Source organism: Lepisma saccharinum, chromosome 3 (assembly GCF_977018435.1).
Source record: "Lepisma saccharinum chromosome 3, izLepSacc3.1, whole genome shotgun sequence".
NCBI lineage: Eukaryota > Metazoa > Arthropoda > Insecta > Zygentoma > Lepismatidae > Lepisma > Lepisma saccharinum.
The window spans coordinates 86490638-86509341 of NC_139231.1; the positions used below are offsets into that span (position 1 = coordinate 86490638).

An 18704-nucleotide genomic window follows, 5' to 3' on the forward strand; every position below is an offset into this window, starting at 1 on the left:
ATGAAAACCGTAAGAGATATTTACACAGGGTTTTCTGCATTATAAAGCCTCATCCATTGAGATATTTTTCAATGCTTAAAATTATTAGTTCACTCCGTACAGAAAATTATATAAATTAATAACTGACGGAAAGCAGCATTCAATTTTTCTTACTTCTGAGTAAGAAAAATATGTAAGAAATTATCGAAAGGTCATAATTAGACATTTGATGACTGATGCCATGTCAGTCTGTCATTTGCGACAAATATTGGTCATGTGCAACATTTGATGAATTTTTGATTGGCAATTTTATGGGTTGAGTGAAAAGTGCAATTTTTGGGACATATATCAACATATGTCAACACTAGCAGGTGGAAATATCGCCAACAGTTGCATGCAACATGTGTCCAAGTATTGGCTATACATTTACGTGAAAAATCGTAAATCAAGATTTTGTGCCGAAATTGGACACACTGAGAGATCATAGGCTGCCCCTGGCTCCCTTTCGCCGCTACTGTGCCTGTTTTTTAAATTGATTCAGCATGGCATATTCATTGGAGCAGTGCGTGTGCATTGCTGAAGAGTATTTTACTACTCATTCTTACACTCATGTGCAAGAGGTTTTCCAATAAAAATGCCCCTCTTCTGCTGTACCTCACAAAACAACTGTTTTACAACCAGTCAAACACCAACATATCATCCCACAAATTGTTTGAGTTGGTATTTATTGTTGAAAATCAGTTCTCAGATGTTTTCAGCAAATTAACAATGATTTTTAAAATAATGTAATTGCTTTTATTAAGATAAATGCTAACATAAATTTATGAACCCAGTGATAGCCTACAGGATTAGTTTAGTGCAGAAAACCCGGTGTAAATATATCTTACAATTTTCATGATATATATTTTCCAAGTTTGGATTGCGCAACTTTTGAAACATACTGTACATAGTATGCACAATTGCTCGTAGGTGGTTTCCTGATGCCTGATTTTCAGACCTGGCACCTAACTTTGAAGAAAATTTTTTCGAGCACTGGTAATAATAGATGACTATTTCATGGAACATTATGTGCCTGTTCAGTAGCTCAGCTTTGTTCAGTCTGTGATCCCGTATTATGGAAAACATTCCTGCCAGCTATTTATTAGAAGTAAACCTATAAGATTTGGTTACAAAGCCTGTCTGGTGCTTGAAAACCTTCCGTGGATGCTTCATTTCTTTTGGCATTTATCAAGGCAAGAGTATAAGAAGATTCCACTGACATTGAAAACAAATTTAGAAAGACTGCAGCTCCTCTTATGCATATTCTACAAGAATTTCAGAGGCAAAAATTCTCCCAGCTTGGATTTGAATGGAAATTGCTCAAAACTATACGACATCATTTCATGTTGCACGTACGTGGGCATGGTGGCCCATTACAACAACAAAGTAAGGTTTTGGAAGATTTGTGGTATGCTGGTGGTCCACCCGTAGTGTTCGCATCGGACATGTCAGATATGTTGTTGGACTTCATGTTCCATGTTTCATACTTTTCTATGACAAGGGTGCCTCCCCAATAGTGTAGTAGTAACTTCATTGCCTTCTAATCAAGGGGTCCCGGGTTCAATAGACAGTGGAGGTACATGGCACAGTAATTCCGATCCCATTTTAAACTCTAGGTTCAGTCCCGATTAGCTATTCTGTGCATAAAGTGGACTTAAAACTTCAATTTAAATCAATTCAAAGTTTCTATGACAAGTGAATATTCAAGTGATATACAATATGTGAATATAGAGTAATCATTATGTACTACAAGGGTCGTTCAAGGTTGACCGGGACATTTATTTCTGCAGAGGAAATGGGTAGCAGAAGAAACACCAAACTATGTCAGTTTTTCAAAGTATTCTCCATGCGCGCCGAGGCACCGTTGCCATCGTTCTGGCAGCTCCCGAATTCCTTTGGTGTAGAAAGAACTTGGTTGTTGTCGTAGCCACTGGAAGACATCGCTCTGCAGTGCTTCGTCTGTCGTGAATTTCTTCCCTCCCAGATGGTCTTTAAGGGGTGCAAACAAATGATAATCACTGGGGGCTAAATCCGGACTGTTGGGGGGATTGGGCAGAACTTCCCAGCGCATGTCGGCCAGAGTTGTTGTTGTCACATTGGCCGTGTGAGGGCGGGCATTGTCATGGAGAAGAATGACATTTCCAGACAACATCCCATGTCTTTTCTTGCGAATGGACTTTGGTACAGCACCACTCAACAATGTGGAGTAATACTGGCCATTAATCGTGCTCCCTTTGTCCAGAAAATCCACATGGATAATGCCCTTCATGTCCCAGAGGACACTTGCCATGATCTTTCCAGCGGACGGCTGCGTCTTGCTTTTCTTGGGGGGCGGGGAACCTTTATGCCGCCACTCCATGCTGCGTCTTTTGGTCTCTGGGATTGAATTGTGCAACCATGTTTCATCACACGTGATATGGATTGCAACAATTCATCACCTTCTGCTCGAAACCGATTCAGAAGCTGTTCACAGACCGTCCTGCATGTCCACTTCTGATCGAATGTCAGCTGGCGGGGAACCCACCTTGCACAGATTTTGCGGAAGCGTAAGTGGTCGTGAATGATTGTCTCAACACTCCCAACACTGATATTCACCTCGGCAGCAATATCCCGCACTGTTACTCGCCGGTTCTCAAGAATCATTTGCTCAACACGTGCGATATTCACTGGTGTGACTGCAGTCGGGCAAATGTGCCCATGCGCTTCATTTGTCACCAGCTCCCGTCCTTCGCGAAACTGCTCACACCATTCGTACACTCTTGTCCGCGACATCGTTTGTTCACCATACTGTGCTTGCAATCGTCTGAAAATCTCAACTGGTTTCACTTTCTCCTTCACGAGAAATTTGATTACACACCGCTGCTCCACAGCCACAGACACACTGCTTGCCGCCATGTTCGCTGCAACTGCTGCGCATGCGCGAAATACGTCATGCCGGGCGCTCGTTACTCGCGAAGGAATACATTACGTCACCTGCACGTTTCATCATGATCCGACTATTCATCGATTTTTTACGTACGAAAATCCCGGTCAACCTTGAACGACCCTTGTATATAGTTACCTGAGCACCTTTAGCTCAGAAAATGTGAGCTTAATGTACAATGGATCTTTAATGTTTGTATTATATAAAAAATAATCAAATTTTGAAAGTAATTTTAAGGTTAATTCACAAATTTACAAGTTTTCAAAAATAAATCAATTTGTAGGGGTGAACGCATAGTGTTACCATATGGTGACGGGGCAAAATTCGAAAAAGGAGAATGAAAATTTTCAAAAAATGATTCAAATTGCTTATTAGTACATAACAACAGATATTACAGTCTGCGCGGAAAGTATTGACGCCAACAGCATTGACGTCAATTATTTTCGTGTTTTTACATAGGACTACCTATCTCCTAAACGACACCGTGAAAAGAGTTGTCATTCATGGGCAGTAAACTACCACCTGCGATCTTCCTTTGTTCGTAGCTGCAAGTTTCAACTAGCTCAGTTTCGAGTGGGAGACGTTGTTGTACGTGCGCACGTGCATGTGGTATTTCCTGTGAATTTTGGGCTGTTGTGTTGGTGTTCTGAGTTGATTTTGTGTGTGAAACGATGCCTTACAACATATTGAAGCCTGGTGATACTGAGCAGGTGATTGCCTTGTTTAGAGCAGGCATAAAAAGCACAGAAATCACGACACAAACAGGCGTGAACCTGAGAACAGTGCAACGTTTGGTGAAACGCTTCAAGGACGAAGGTGGGGTCAAAATGCCTTGCCCAAAACCTAAGTCTGGTCGGCCTAGGAAAGTGTCTGAAAAAACACTGCACATCATAAAAAGGCAGCTAAGGAACCAACCTTCGTTAACAGCTAGGGAACTGAAAGAAAAAATCCTCTGTTGCTTGATAATGTGTCCCTCCGGACAATTCAGGAGAAGATCCATGATGACTCAGGGCTACGCAGTTACAGAGCTCGCCCGAAACCTTGCCTTACAGAGAAGCATCGTAAGAAAAGACGGGATTTCTGTAAGAAATACAGTACCTGGACTGTTCATGACTGGAAAGAAGTGTTGTGGAGTGATGAAGCCACTTTCTTTGTTACTGGTAGTGGATCCAAGCGAGTGTACCGCTCTCCCGGTGATGATCCCACCCTTCCTCAGTACACACATCCAACTATAAAACACCCTCCCAGTATTATGGTCTGGGGTTCCTTTAGTTATGGTGGCGTAGGAGAGTTAGTTATTCTTCCTAAAAACCAGACCATGAATCAGTACTCCTATTTTGAGCTCTTAAATGATGTTTTGGAAGTGTCCTTTGAAAAAAGTGGAGCATCTCTTTTTATGCAGGATGGGGCTCCTTGTCATACAGCCAAAAGTGTGGTTTCATGGCTCAAAGATGCTTGTGTCCCTTATTTTGATGATTGGCCAGGACAAAGCCCCGACCTCAACCTGATTGAAAACCTGTGGTCTATCATGAAGCTACGTTTAAGGAACAGGGACACATCTACACTCCTTAAGCTAGAAGCTGCCATAAGGGACATTTGGGTCAATCTGCCAGTTAATCTCCTCCAAAACCTGGCTTAGTGTTTTCCAAAACGACTGACAGAATGCCGGAAGCATAAAGGAGGGTCGACAAAATACTGACTACAAGGTGAGTAGTACAACATTGATTTTGTTGTTTGTTTGGTGTATACATCTGTTGTGGTTCTTGCTTTCACTGGTATGGCGTCAATACTTTCCACGCAGACTGTAGACTAAAAACAAGAAAAAAAATGACAAAAAATAATTCATGCGTTTAAGGGTTAATGCTGTTGTCTGTATAGGAAATATTGCCCGTATTATTGTCTGTTACATGCTAAAACATCAAGAAAGGGTAATTTCTTTATTCTTTACACAGCTGATAAAAGTAAAAAATCTTTGTTTGACAGTTGCATTATCTTTGAAATACAGAGGATTTTCTCCTCTACCACCTGTTGCTCGAACTTCCAGCCAGTCGCCTTGTTTTTATGCTACAGCTGGCGCCAGTGTTCTGTCTAGCATCACAAAGCTGTTGCTTCCCGATATCAGCAACGACTCATCAGTGGGAAGGAAAAAGTCATTGTTTTGAATCTCGTAAAAATTTTTTGATTTGAAGATAACGAAATTCGATCTCCAGAAAGAGAAACAAGAGTTAAAACAACTTCATGTTCTGCGCCTTCTGTAAATTTTATTTTCCATCTGACACAAGAATAAACTTCCTCAACACTCAGCAGTGTAGGAAGGAAATGGCCGAGACCGATTAAAAAAGAAAACAAAAAGCAAATTCAAGGGACAACTTTTGGAGGAGCAAGTGTTTGACATCAAGAATACTAGGGTGGGGAGGGGGGGGAGTGCTCAATGTGTAAGCTGAGACAGATTTTAAAAAAGTGGTCAATGTATAAGCTGAGACCCATTAAAAAAGAAAACAAAAAAAAATTCATGGGGAAACTTTTGGAGGAGCGGGTGTTTGACATCGAGAATACTACTAAATCCAACATTAAATCGTCGCTTACCGTGAGAGTAAATAACAATCTCCCTTTTTGATATCTAAAAATGCACAGGATTCATAAACCTTGTTTTGAGTTCATTTTATGCTTTTGGGCTAATCGGGACTAAATATACAGTTTCATGCTGTTCAATGTATCCTAGAATACGCATTGGGTGCAAACACATCGCAAGTTGCGTGTTTCCTTTTTCAGGCTGGAGTACAATGCAAGTCGAGGAAGAGTTTGGTCTGCTCCCTGGAATGGAGGAGGGGAGTGAATTAGAAGTTGGTTCAAGCAAAAAAAACATGACTTTTTTTACGATGTATTTTACACAGCCGAACCAGAACAAAATTTACAGCTCCACTTTTTTCCTTTTTTTTTCTGGTGCCTAGAAAGGTTGTGTTGTGTCTCCCAAGATATCTTATCTTACCAGTTAATCTTGTAACAGACAATGCTCTAGTAGACCCATATTAAATCCAACATTCATTCTGCCCGATTATCTTCAGTGTTTTGCTGGCGCCAGTGTGACGGGTGTCAAGATTATTCTAGTTTTGCTTGCAATAAACGAGATATTGTTTTCCTTTCCGTAGGTCTCAGTTCAAACTGGTTTCCCATGAACTAGAATTGTAAGAATTTCGTAGAAGAGCAACGACTGCACAATTAAAAGAAAATAACACTATTTAAAATCCTTTTTTTGTGAAAACATTTTTATGTTCTATTTTTACCTCTCACAATGCACAGCCTGTGCATAACAGGTTGTATAACTACCAGGATAAATTGTTACCGTCTCCGAGGAATCTTTGTGTCCATTTGAGCTCCGTTTAAGCTGAAAATGGGTGCACATTCCAATAACGACCCTTTTCCCAGGAACTGTGAAAGGTCGTTGTATCGAGAGTTGACTGTAGTTACTACAATAGTTTCATAGCCAAATACCTCTCACATCCAAAATAAGTACCCACACAAACACACACTTACTAGCCAATGAAGTGAGGTGAGGCTGTAGCTGAACTTCTTTCAGAAGGACTGCACAAGGAAGAGTTAATGTCAAATCAACCCAAGTCTCATCAGGATAGAAGTGATAAGACCATGCAGGAGTTCTTGCACGTCTATGAGGTGGAGAGGATTGGATTAGCACATCTGCTGGCTGAGCAGTGGGATTGCTTGAAGTTATAGTACCTAAAAGAGAAAATTATTTAATTATACAAGTTAAGGCATACTCATACACATACATTTATCATTTTAACTCAAATTTCCATTTCTTTGTGATCTGCACAATTGTCAATAGTGAAAATCTATACAAATACTCAATGAAGTTAGTTGAAAATCATTTTATTACTGAGCATAAACTGCACAATTTCTATGTTAAAAATATAAGGAGCCTGATATCATAACATGACACAGGGACAGACCAATATGAACTTCTAACAGGTATCGATAAAGAATCTGTAACTAATCTTCCACCATTCCAATATTAAATGACTGTTTCATGAGGAACAGTGGAGTCAAATGATAACAATTTAAAACACACTTCCATGGTCTGTTGGCAACAGTGATACTCGTGGTTTGAATAAGGGTTGACAGATGGTAGTGTTATCTGGGTATGCATCACAACTGTAGTGTAACTGGTGTGGACCCACTTACAACAAATGAAAGTTCAACAAGGCAATGTATGTCTGTCATTATAGCAAGGGTATGAGTAGATTAGGATGCTCTGACACAATGTGAGTTCTACAAGACTCCTCTCGACCAGGTCAGATATACTAAGTAGTCACATCATAGGTGATTTCAGCAGTTGAAGCCATTATGCATGAAAATCGCTGTGTAACAATGAATGAAAAAGCTGCACTTCAGAGAATAAGTCATGGATTAGCGCATGATGTTCTGCTGTTCCATCAAGTGTCTGCAAGGTAGGTGCAAGCTTGTTGACAGAACCTTTGCAGCTTTTGTGGCAGAAGGTGATGGTTTCCTACGAAGAAATGTAAACGTGAGTCCACTACCACCAAGAACCAAAAGAGTCAGCAAGTAACAGTGCCGTGCCTCCTCACCAAAACTAAAAATTATGTACACAACCATCTGCAGGGAAAGGTTATGCACTCTTTTTTGGAGTAAAATAAGAGGTAATTTTGGGGTATTGCACACACCGAGAAAACATTCACCAGTGCAACATTCTCCTCCATAATCACCTGCATCCTGAAATCAGTTCAATGACATGGGCTTCTGTTGCAATATGACAATGCTCAGTTCCATTCAACTGTCCCACATCCCCAATATTTATCAGACGTTCTGCAGTGATTTTCACATCTTTCAACCTCTCAGACAGGCAAGTCTTTCAAGTCTGTGTAATGAATTGCGATATTTTCGTAACATCTTTAATTCACTACAATTTACTTTTGTGAAGCATCTCAATTCCACCTCGTTCCAGCTTTCAGCACTTCCTTGCTTTGATAGTTGCTGCCCCTGTTGGCAGTTTTCACAATTGGAATCATTGCCCAGAATCAGTTAACTTTTGAATTCGCCAGCTGAGAGCACACAGGGAACATCGCCGAGCACCGTGCTATTGTTCTAACTACTACGTCACCTTCAGCAAACGCAAGCATGGCATGCTTTTTTGCGATAGTACGAAGTAGATAGTAGCCATTTGCAATTCTTACGTACCCACATGTATTGAACGTATGGAATTGAAGTACGAAGGATACGATCCTTGGACTGAAGTTGCGATTTACGCAGAGTATTATGGTTGTTAATTCAGGTATGTGGAAACTTTGTAGTGAAAAGTGCAACGACAAATGGAATTTTCTCTTTTGTGACTCATGCTTTGTCGCAAGATTAACTTGTTCCATTAAACAATAACTTTTTGCACGAAATATCAAACGCGTGTTATCAAACGTGTTGCTCGTGTGTTGACAAGTATATAATTATTAATTCCCCATGAACTGTATGTGCTATGACCAGCTACAAGTCAAAATTGGATTTTTAATTGAAACGCATATGCATTCCCATTAAGTACTGACAACAGTTTCGAAAGTACATTCAAACTTCTAGTAACCTATACGACAAACGTTATTACTGCAAAAAGGTTGCTATTTCAATTGTTTCGTCTTCTGTTTTTGACAAAGTTAAAATGGAGCAAACCCATCACCTTAAATGATGTGTGTAAAGTTAATTGAACTTTGTCAAAATTGCGGACAGCAACTACGTCAAAAGCAAAAAACGACGTACAGAGTATTTTCCTTTTTCACCTAGTAGCATTAACAATATTACGTAAATGAATGTTAGAAAAATATCATGATGAATTTTAAGGTAACAATATCTCGAGACGTGCCTGCGTATTTTTCTTAATTGTTGAGAATGTTTAAAACATATATGCAGGTAACTAATGCGCAAGTTCTAGTCAAAATAGCAACTTAATCAAAAATATAAATTAAGAATTTTTATAGTGTTTGGGAATTGTATATAAATTTGTCTATTCATTCTAAACGAAGAACAATACGCCAAGATATATTACGAACATTGTCCTCTTGTTAATGTGAAGTGTGATATTGAAATCGTCAGTTGTCTGTTAGACGATATGCATGTTTGTTGTTAATGAGCCATTGTACATTGCAAGGTATGCTTTAATATGAGGGTGAATCAAATATGAACGAGCCTTGATTGGCCAAGCGTGGGAATGGGTAGCAGGGTGTGATTGGGCATGTGCGGCCGGTAGGTGGGGCTGTCGTGAGTCAGGAACCAGAACAGCCGGCGTGTCGCATGCTTCGTTTAGTAGCTCTCACGATGAGTGAGCAGAGTGTGACAGTGTCTGTTGCACAACGCATAATCATCAAGTTCCTCACCCAGGAAAACGTCAAACCGGCCGAAATTTACCGGAGACTGCAGGCCCAGTTTGGGAATAGTACCCTCTCATGGGCAAGAGTGAAGGTGTGGTGTAAGGAATTCCGGCAAGGCCGTGAACGTGTTGCAAATGAAGTGCACCCCCGTCGTCCTTGCACCAGTGTGACGAATGACAACATGGCTCGTGTTCGTGAGCTTGTCGAACAGGATCGCCAAGTCACTGTGAAGCAAATTGCGGCAGAACTTGGTGTGAGCTCTGGAAGTGTCCAATCAATCATCACAAAGCACTTGGGCTTCCGCAAAATCACAGCTCGGTGGATTCCCAAGCTGCTGAATGTTGCTCAAAAAGATGACGGAGTTCGCATTGTTTGCCAGCTTCACTCTCGTTTTGACGTGGAAGGGGAAGCGTTTTTGCATTGCATCGTTACCTGTGACGAGACATGGGTGCATCATTACACCCCAGCATCCAAGCGTGCCAGCATGGAGTGAAGGAGGAAAGGCGAAGAAAACCCCATGAAGGCCAAAGTTCGGTTGTCTGTGGGGAAGGTGTTGGCCACGGTGTTTTGGGACTGAAGGGGGATCCTACTGGTGGATTTCTTACATGAACGTCGGACCATCAACGCACCCTACTACTGCGGCCTCCTGGATCAAGTTAAGGTGCAGTATCGACGCAAACGACGAGGCTGTCCCATCCGTCAGGTCTTGTTCCTCCACGACAACGCCAGACCCCATACAGCAGGTGTTACGTGGCAGAAACTGGTGGAAATGCACTTTGAACCACTTCCACATCCACCATACAGCCCAGACCTTTCACCATGTGATTTTCACCTGTTCGGACCCCTCAAAGAAGCACTTGGGGGCAAGCGATTTGTGACCAACCATCAGGTGGAAACGTTTGTGCGCAACTGGTTGGCTACCCGACCAGCTTCATTCTATGAGAACGGCATCAAGAACCACCTACCACAACATTGGGAAAAATGAATCACTAACGGTGGAGACTATGTAGAAAAATGGGATGTGGCAATGTCTCTGTTTCCTTAAATAAATTTTGTTTTTCCACACAAGGCTCGTTCATATTTGATTCACCCTCGTAAAAGTGGCGTTCAAATGATTATTTTCTTGTTGACATTCTTGAACAAAAACAAAAAGAAAATTCCTGGTAGTTCGGTGATGGTTGTAGATTGTTGGGATTAGTAGTTAAGTACTTCCTACTCAGTGCCGATAAATAAGAAAGGAACGCACACCCCATTTTTGACGTGTTTTGGTAACCGCCTCAGTATATGGTGCTTGCGTACCATCTGTATTGTTTGCTTCATGATAGTGTTTGACATTTGTGAATATTATTGGTTGATCGTACGTGCATTTTGCTGCATCTACATCACTCACATATGTTACATAAACCTTGTACAAAGGAGAAGAAAAGGTTAATTACCCACTTGCGATTTTTGTGTTCTTTGCTGAAAAAGCCCAATCGTCTGTGAACATTCTGCCTTAAGGTATTAAATAATGCAACAGGGAATATACATATACACTAGTTTATTCTTAGTTTGCGTGTACAATTGTTATCCTTTTATATACTTGACTCGTATTGAGTTTCATTGGAATAAATGGAAGAAGCATGGTTTGTGATTATCTGATTAGGTTTGGGTATCGATTAACGTCTTTTGGCCCCCATGTTCGCTTCCTTTAATCTATATTTCTGGGATGCCGATACTAAACCCAGTTGGACGTCACATCTGACAGAGTTCTAAGCCAAAATACTTTCTATCCTGTAGAAGTATCCATACACTTCAGAAGTGCTAGAGCACTTGTATTTAATGGAAGACAATGCAAAAATATTATGTACCTCTTGTGTTCAATAAATTATAAGATAAAGTATTTAGTTTCCAACTGACCCACACTCATACTTTCAATTTCTGAAAAATATTGCTTACCCAAAGGGGCAAAATTAAGCAAGCCTTCCACACTCTCCAGTTGGTTGGTTCCTTTCTTTTGGGTGACACTGCCTGAAGATGAGTGGCTCAGATGCTGCATCACAACTGACACCAGACTTGGATGAGAGTTTATTAAAGCCTGATTGCTCTTCACCAAATTTTCACAAATTACCTAAAAAAAAACCACCACAAGTCAATTTTGATCCAGCAATAAACATTTTCAACATTTTCAATATGGTATGATAAAAAAAAGTTAACAGTTCTGAATCCATAATGCCATTGAAAGGTGGTAACAATACCCATGAAGCACAAATGTTATTCTGAATAATTTTGCAGTACTCAAGAAACTTCTTGTAGTTTTGTTACAAATCATTAAAATATGATGCAATTTTATACATTTAATTTTGTAGCAGAACTTACCTTTATTCCACCCATTTTGCTGAATTCTTCCAATGACCTATCGGTATCTAGCACCTTTAAGATAAACCACAGCAGGGGCTCGGACAGTTGCATCACTCCAACAGTTCCCCCATTACAAGCTGAAAATGAAAACAAACATGATCAAAATAGGAAAATTATAAACTTGCATTTCAAACACCGCACATTACCTTATCTTAAATTTTCTCAACAAAAACAAATTGAAATCAACAACTTTAAAAATTGCTTACATTCTTGAATGCAGTGTCCCTGTTAATTTTCTTTAACCATGAAAATAAACATATGTGCAAGGGGGAGATCATAGTTATAAGTGTAGAATACAGGCACAGTGCAGAAAGCCAAATGTCCAGATTTGATTCCTGGTTAGGCCACAATTTTTATATAAATTTCCAATAAGTTTGATTCACTTCCCTCCTTAAAATCACGATTTTACATTTTTCAGGGTACCAAGCTAAATAACTTAAAATACAGCAAAATGTAAAATCGAGGAAAATTTTATAACATTTTGCTGTGTTGGGACCGTAAGATTGAATGCATAATGCAGGAAAATGTAAAATCCAGGAACATAAAATTGGGTCCCACTGTATGTCCACAAAAGCAATGCGATTTGCTTAAAAAAAAAAAAGAATCTGCATATTTACACAATTTACTTTACGAGACCAAACAAACTGTAAGGATTTGGCTATTTGCAGATACATGAAATCTACAAAATTATTGGTTAATATTCATAAGGTACTGAAAACTTGATTTTATGTTTCTCACGGGACCAACATGAAAAAAAAGTTAAATGCAAGAAGATGTGAAATCTGGGAAAATATAAAATACGCAAATGTAAAATCAGGGTTCCACTGTATATTCCATCTCTAATCTACAACATACTAACCTGAAGAGAGGAAGTCAAAGAGTGGTTGTAGAACAAGTAAAGGAGAAGTTGACTTGTTGGCCAACATGGAGAGGAGCTGGAAAACAGCATCTCCCACAGACAATGGTTCACCGAGGGCTAGTTGTTCTGGCAACTGTGGTGGAGGAGCTGCAGATCCCAAAAGCATAGCAAGAGTTGATCCACTACATCCTGCCAGTGCACTAAGTAGTCGTAACATCGTAGGGTGGTGTTGCAAAACTGGAAAGAGAATTAATCCATTAGTTCATTATGTACATTGTTTGTAATTAAAAATAATTCATTACAAAGTTACTAGTTAAGGTTGAGTTCATAACGATTTTTATTAGGCTGAGCAGATAACCTCTAATAAGTGATACTCTTTCGGATTCTCATCAATACAGACTGAGGTGTTCACCCTCCGGAGGGTGACCCTCGTGAGAGCAGATCTCACCCTCCGAAAGACTTATGAGGGTGGTGGAGGGCAAGGGAGAGAGGAATTGTAGAGGGTGAGGGTGGTGGAGGGTGAGAGCAAGAGCAATCTCGGAGGGTGAGTGGTGGAGAGCAAGGGTGACTGCTAACTCGGAGGGTGAAGGCAAGCTTGGAGGGTGACTGTGAGGGAAGTTGATTCAAAATGAACATCTCTGGACACAGATACTTGACAATTGAATAGTTGTTGGCAAACCGATTAATCATAATACGAGGGCTGTACCGAAAGTAATGCAAAAGTGGTCATAACCTCTTTATTAACTGATGTAGATCATTCAAATTGCACATGTAGTTGGAGTGACTCTTCCTCTAGACAGGTGTGTCAGAATCATTTTCTTCCGTTCAGGTGAATAATGGATTCCAAGCAGAAGCAATGTGCTGTCATAAGAGTTCTTGACGAAGGAGGGGTGCAGGCTGTCCAAAATCCACAGAAGGCTACAGAATGTGTACAGAGATGACACCATTGACAAGAGCAATGCGCACAGGTGGATGAAGAAGTTTACAGAAGGGAAAACCAGCATTGAAGACCAACTGCGACCAATGACACGAATCATCAGCGAGTGGATGAGTAGATTCGCGTGGACAGACAATCCGTGAGCTTGAGGAACAACTGAACTGTGGTCACAATGCCATACAGAAGATCGTGGAAAGCTTGGGGTATCAGAAAGTGTGTGTGAAGTGCGTACCTTGGCAGTTGACGCCCGAGTTGAAGGAGAGAAGAGTGGAAGTCTCCTCTTTGGCAAGAAATCAGGTGATCCGCAAATTGGGCTGGTCCGTGGTCCCCCATCCACTGTACAGACCAGATCTGGTACCCTCAGACATCTACTTGTTTGGTCGAATGAAGGACAGTCTACAGGGACAACGATATGATGACACAGACGAGTTGAAAGTGACTGTGAAGAAGTGGATGCGACAGTGCACACCGGATTTTTTCGAAGAGGATTCGAGAGTTGGGTTCAACGATGGCGCAAATGCAATGCTTTCTAATCGAGACTATGTTGAGTAGCTGGTTTGTATAGAGAAAGAGTCACTCCAACTACATGTGCAATTTGAACGATCTACATCAGTTAATAAAGAGGTTATGACCACTTTTGCATTACTTTCGGTATGACCTTCGTAAAAGGGTTCTTCAAATGAAACCTAGACTGGGGTGTAGAAGCTACTGTTTATATGCAAGAAAATACACAATATCACAAAGATAGCGTACTGGTATTACTTCAACAGAGGCTACAGATAAGCACCACCCAATGTACAGGGAACTGTTCCAACGCTGAACAAGTTTCTGGATACTGTCCGCAAAGAAGCACACTGGTTGCGTGTTGAACCACTCTTCCACAGCACCTTGAACAGTTTGATCGGAGACGAAAGGCTTACCCTTCAGTGGACCAAAGCCACCGAAAACGGTGCAGTGTCCATCATTGCATTGGCAGTGTGTGGGCATGCGTTATTGTGGAGCATGCTCACACCTCATAACAGTTTTCCCAGCCGTTTGCTTTTGTGGCCCTTCGGAGTTTCTCTAAGGTGCCACAATAACATTCAGCATTGATCGTGGCAGCAGCTGGCAGCCACTACAGCACAGAAGTCCATGGACATGCACACTGTCAACATGACCTTCCTTGCACATGAATTGAATGATGCCCCGTTGTACACCCAACAGCAAAAGAAGCAGTAGACGAATTGTCCATCACCATTTTCATTTGGTCTGTATTACACAATGTGATGATAATGAAATGAAATAATTACATGAATAAGCAGAGGGCAATGCCTGCTTTGAACAAACGTAGTTTCATTTTTTAAAACAAAACAGGATGTAGAATAAAAAAGTAATGAAAATAGTGGTGGGCAATTTCACCTACCATTACCTTTGCCGTTGACTGTAACAGTTGGGCTGAAAAGTTCGTAGGCTGACTCATAGATGGCGTTACTAGAATTAAATCCATGTGATTTTTACTTAGTACTAACCTTCAAAAGATACGGGTATAAATTTCACAGCTGCCGGATAATTAGTTCGTGAGATATAGCATTGTGAGTGAAGCAGCTTTTGTTATTGTGAAAAAATGGATAAAAACAGAATTTCGTGTGTTAATAAAGCATTGCTTTTTGGCGAAAAAAATGCTGTTGAAGCCAAGGCTTGGCTTGATAAACATTATTCGGACTCTGCACCAGGAAAATCAACCGTTGAGAAGTGGTTTGCTAAATTTAAACGAGGCGAAATGAGCATCGAAGACGATGCACGCAGTGGACGCCCCGAAGAGGCTGTTACCGACGAAAACATCAAAAAAGTCCACAAAATAATTTTAAATGATCGTAAAGTGAAGTTGATCGAGATAGCTGAGATTATTACATAGCGTTGTTGGAGCGTTTAAAGGATGAAATCACGAAAAAACGGCCCCATTTGAAGAAGAAAAAAGTGCTGTTTCATCAAGACAATGCACCGTGTCACAAATCAATGAAAACGATTGCAAAATTATATGAATTAGAATACGAATTGCTTCCCCATCCACCATATTCTCCAGATCTGGCCCCAGTGACTTTTTCCTGTTTGCAGACCTTAAAAGAATGCTCGCTGGAAAGAAATTTAGCACTGATGAAGAGGTAATCGCCGAAACTGAGGCCTATTTTGAGGCTAAAGAGAAATCGTACTATAAAAATGGCATCGAAAAATTGTATGACCGCTATAATCGTTGTATCGCCCTCGAAGGCAACTATATTGAATAATAAAATCGAATTTTGTCAAAAAAATATTTTTTACTATGTTAGCCTACGAACTTTTCAGCCCAACTGTTACATGCTTGGGCGTATCCATTACCCCCCCCCCCCCCCCGGTTCGAAACCTGGCCAGGGCATGGATGTTTGTGAGTGTCCATTCATAAATTTCATCACATCATCAATCATCCCTATCTTTGCAATTAGCCAAAAGTGGCACAAAAGCAAAGTAAAATAAAGCAAATCAATCAATCAAACCATTACGCACCCCCTATGCTTTCACTTCCTCCTCTACTTAGCAGACACCTGCAACAGACTACGTATGTTATGTTCTCTTACTACGAACCACCAAGCCTTACAGTGCTGCCACCATCTAGCCTCCCTGTCAAATACTTGCAGTGTCTATGTTTCACTCGAACGGCCCATATATGTAACTAAAGTTTTGTTTTTAAAATATTCAAGAATTACATTAGACTAGTACAATAGCTGCCATTTATTTAAAAATCTATGGCATCCCAAAAAAGCACTAACCTGGAATCCCCATCTGTGTAATAAACGCCGGCTTCAAACACCCAGGAAACCACCTTGCTAGTGGTTACAGCAAAAGATAAGTGAACGCAACAACCATTTGAAATATTGTGCACCGGATACGTGAGAGCTGACAAAATAAGAATGCCCAGCATACACGTCCAGGAAATGTACCCATCCATACCAAGAAGCCTTGCCATAAATGAAACCGGGAAGTGGCTATTAACGAACACAAAAAGCCCATGTGAGACTGAGCTAATCATATCCCTCCTGAAAATTGCCTAGAAACCTCTGCCATACAGTTCTATCAAGAGGAAAGCCTGGCCATCGGAAACGTTCTATCCGCTATCCTCTCCAACATAGTCGTGAAATCAATAGAAACCAAAATGCTGTCCTTGCCCCTCCTCTCCGGAATTGGATACAAACGAAATGCTGATGCCTCCGTGCTTCTCTACAAAAAACACGAGCAATTACAAGAAGCTATAAGACTGTTTAACACAACCCACCCGAGCATCCACTTCATACCAGAGGAGGAAAAGGACAGTATGCTCAACTATTTAGATCTCGCCATAAGCAGGAAGAATAACAAGTTCAAGACCAATGTATACAGAAAACCTAACTCCTGAAAGCAATACATTCACAAACTTTCTGGTCACTGCATGACAAAGAAACAACATTTGGATCAACAACTTCCAGAGAGCCATCCACCATACCTCAGAACCTGAAGACCTGCAGTCTGAATTCGAACGTATCATCTCCCTTGGGTACAGCCGACAGGAACTCCTCCGCCTCCAAAATGTAACCAAAATAAAAATGAACCAGGCACGCAACCAGAATGAAAGGATAAAAGAAAAATGGATTGGCCTCCCCCGACATCCTGACTTACCAAGAAAATTTAATAATTCTAACCAGGCACAGTTTCAAGATAGCAGACCAGCCCCCACCTTCTATAGCCTACCAACTAACCCATTTCAAACAATATTAAGCCCAATGCAAGAAGTGGTGTTTACGTGATGACCTGCACCTGTGGAAGCAAGTATGTAAGTATGACAAAGTTCCATCAAGAATATACTCAAGGAGCATGATGCTGACCACTGACTCAGAAGAACAACATGCTTTTCCTGCCATCTTGGAAAGGCTCTCAAAAGAAACCTATGCAATAGTGACCACTACCGCCGACCTCCACACCAACCCAGGGGCCCTCAATAAAACCTGGCTTCCCGCCATCAGAAATATGCATACCCACCCAACCCACTATCCCCACATGACAAGAAGCCAAGCAAGGACCTTAAGAACTTGCATAAAAAAAAAAAAAAAAAAAAGGCTGCCTGCGTAAGCGAACGAAAACAAACGCCTTTCCATGGATGCACACGACAAGACCGAGAACCGACACAGACCACCAAAACCCCGATGCGTTGCAAAAGAAGGAAGCATTTTGCCCATGCCGGAACTGCAGAAAGTGAAAGGCCCACGTCAACTAGCACTGCCATGAACACAAGCGGAAGAAGAAGGAACCACGCCACTTGCAGCAAGACAGTACATGCCTGATGAAGTCACCAGACATGTGGCGAAATCGATCGCGAAGAAAATCTGCACGTGTGAATTTAAAAAAAAAATTAGAGTGAATTACCTATCTGCATAACCGCCAAACAGATACCTTTAGATACAATTAAAAAAATCCTTGTTTCCACCACACATGCCATTTTTATAAACCCTGCATAATACCCAAGCTAAGGGAAAACTATTGTTTGGTACCAAGGGAAAACTATTGTTTGGTACCAATGAATAAATTTCAAACAATACCTTTCAATTTCAATCCCACTGATACCGATACATCAGCAACCACATTAGCTCCATCCTACACTTAATACGAGGGGATATCAAAAAGTAATTGAATAATTTCTTTTACAGCCAAACAGAAATGTGTTCACAAAAACTGAAATAAACATTTGGAAGTACATGTATTTTGAAACCTTTCCACAAGGTGGCAGGTGTATGAACCTCGCGTACGTTGAGAGGCAGTTGTTTCGATATGGCAGCTACTCTTGAGACGTTCGACACAGTAGAGCTGCGGAGTGTGATTTGATTTCTGTGGTCAAAGGGACAGAAACCACCTGAAATCTATCGTGAGTTGTGTGCAGTGTATGGTGACATGTGCATGACATTCACAAATGTCTGTAACTGGTGTGCAAAGTTCAACGCAGGGCATGTAAATGTCTTTGATGAACACTGTTTTGGATGGCCTCGCACATCCCACACACAGAGCAATCTTGATGCTGTGGAGGCATTAATTCAGGAGGACCGACGGTCCATTTCATATGGCAGTGCATATACACCATCACTAGAGGCACATTTTTTTTGGTAAATAAAAGAGGAAAATTTCGGTACAAAAACAGGCAAA

The 18704-nt window shown here is 40.9% G+C and overlaps 1 protein-coding gene across 1 annotated transcript in view; it reads right to left on the minus strand.

The window, feature by feature from the left end:
* LOC145985596 (dual E2 ubiquitin-conjugating enzyme/E3 ubiquitin-protein ligase BIRC6-like) overlaps positions 1-18704 on the minus strand; it is a 241336-nt gene that overhangs the window by 60473 nt on the left and 162159 nt on the right. The window contains exons 37-40 of the mRNA XM_083119666.1: positions 12587-12823; positions 11686-11804; positions 11266-11437; positions 6476-6676 (exon numbers count right to left, since the gene is read on the minus strand). Coding sequence (XP_082975792.1) covers positions 6476-6676; positions 11266-11437; positions 11686-11804; positions 12587-12823 — 729 coding nt within the window. The remainder of the gene's footprint in view (positions 1-6475; positions 6677-11265; positions 11438-11685; positions 11805-12586; positions 12824-18704) is intronic.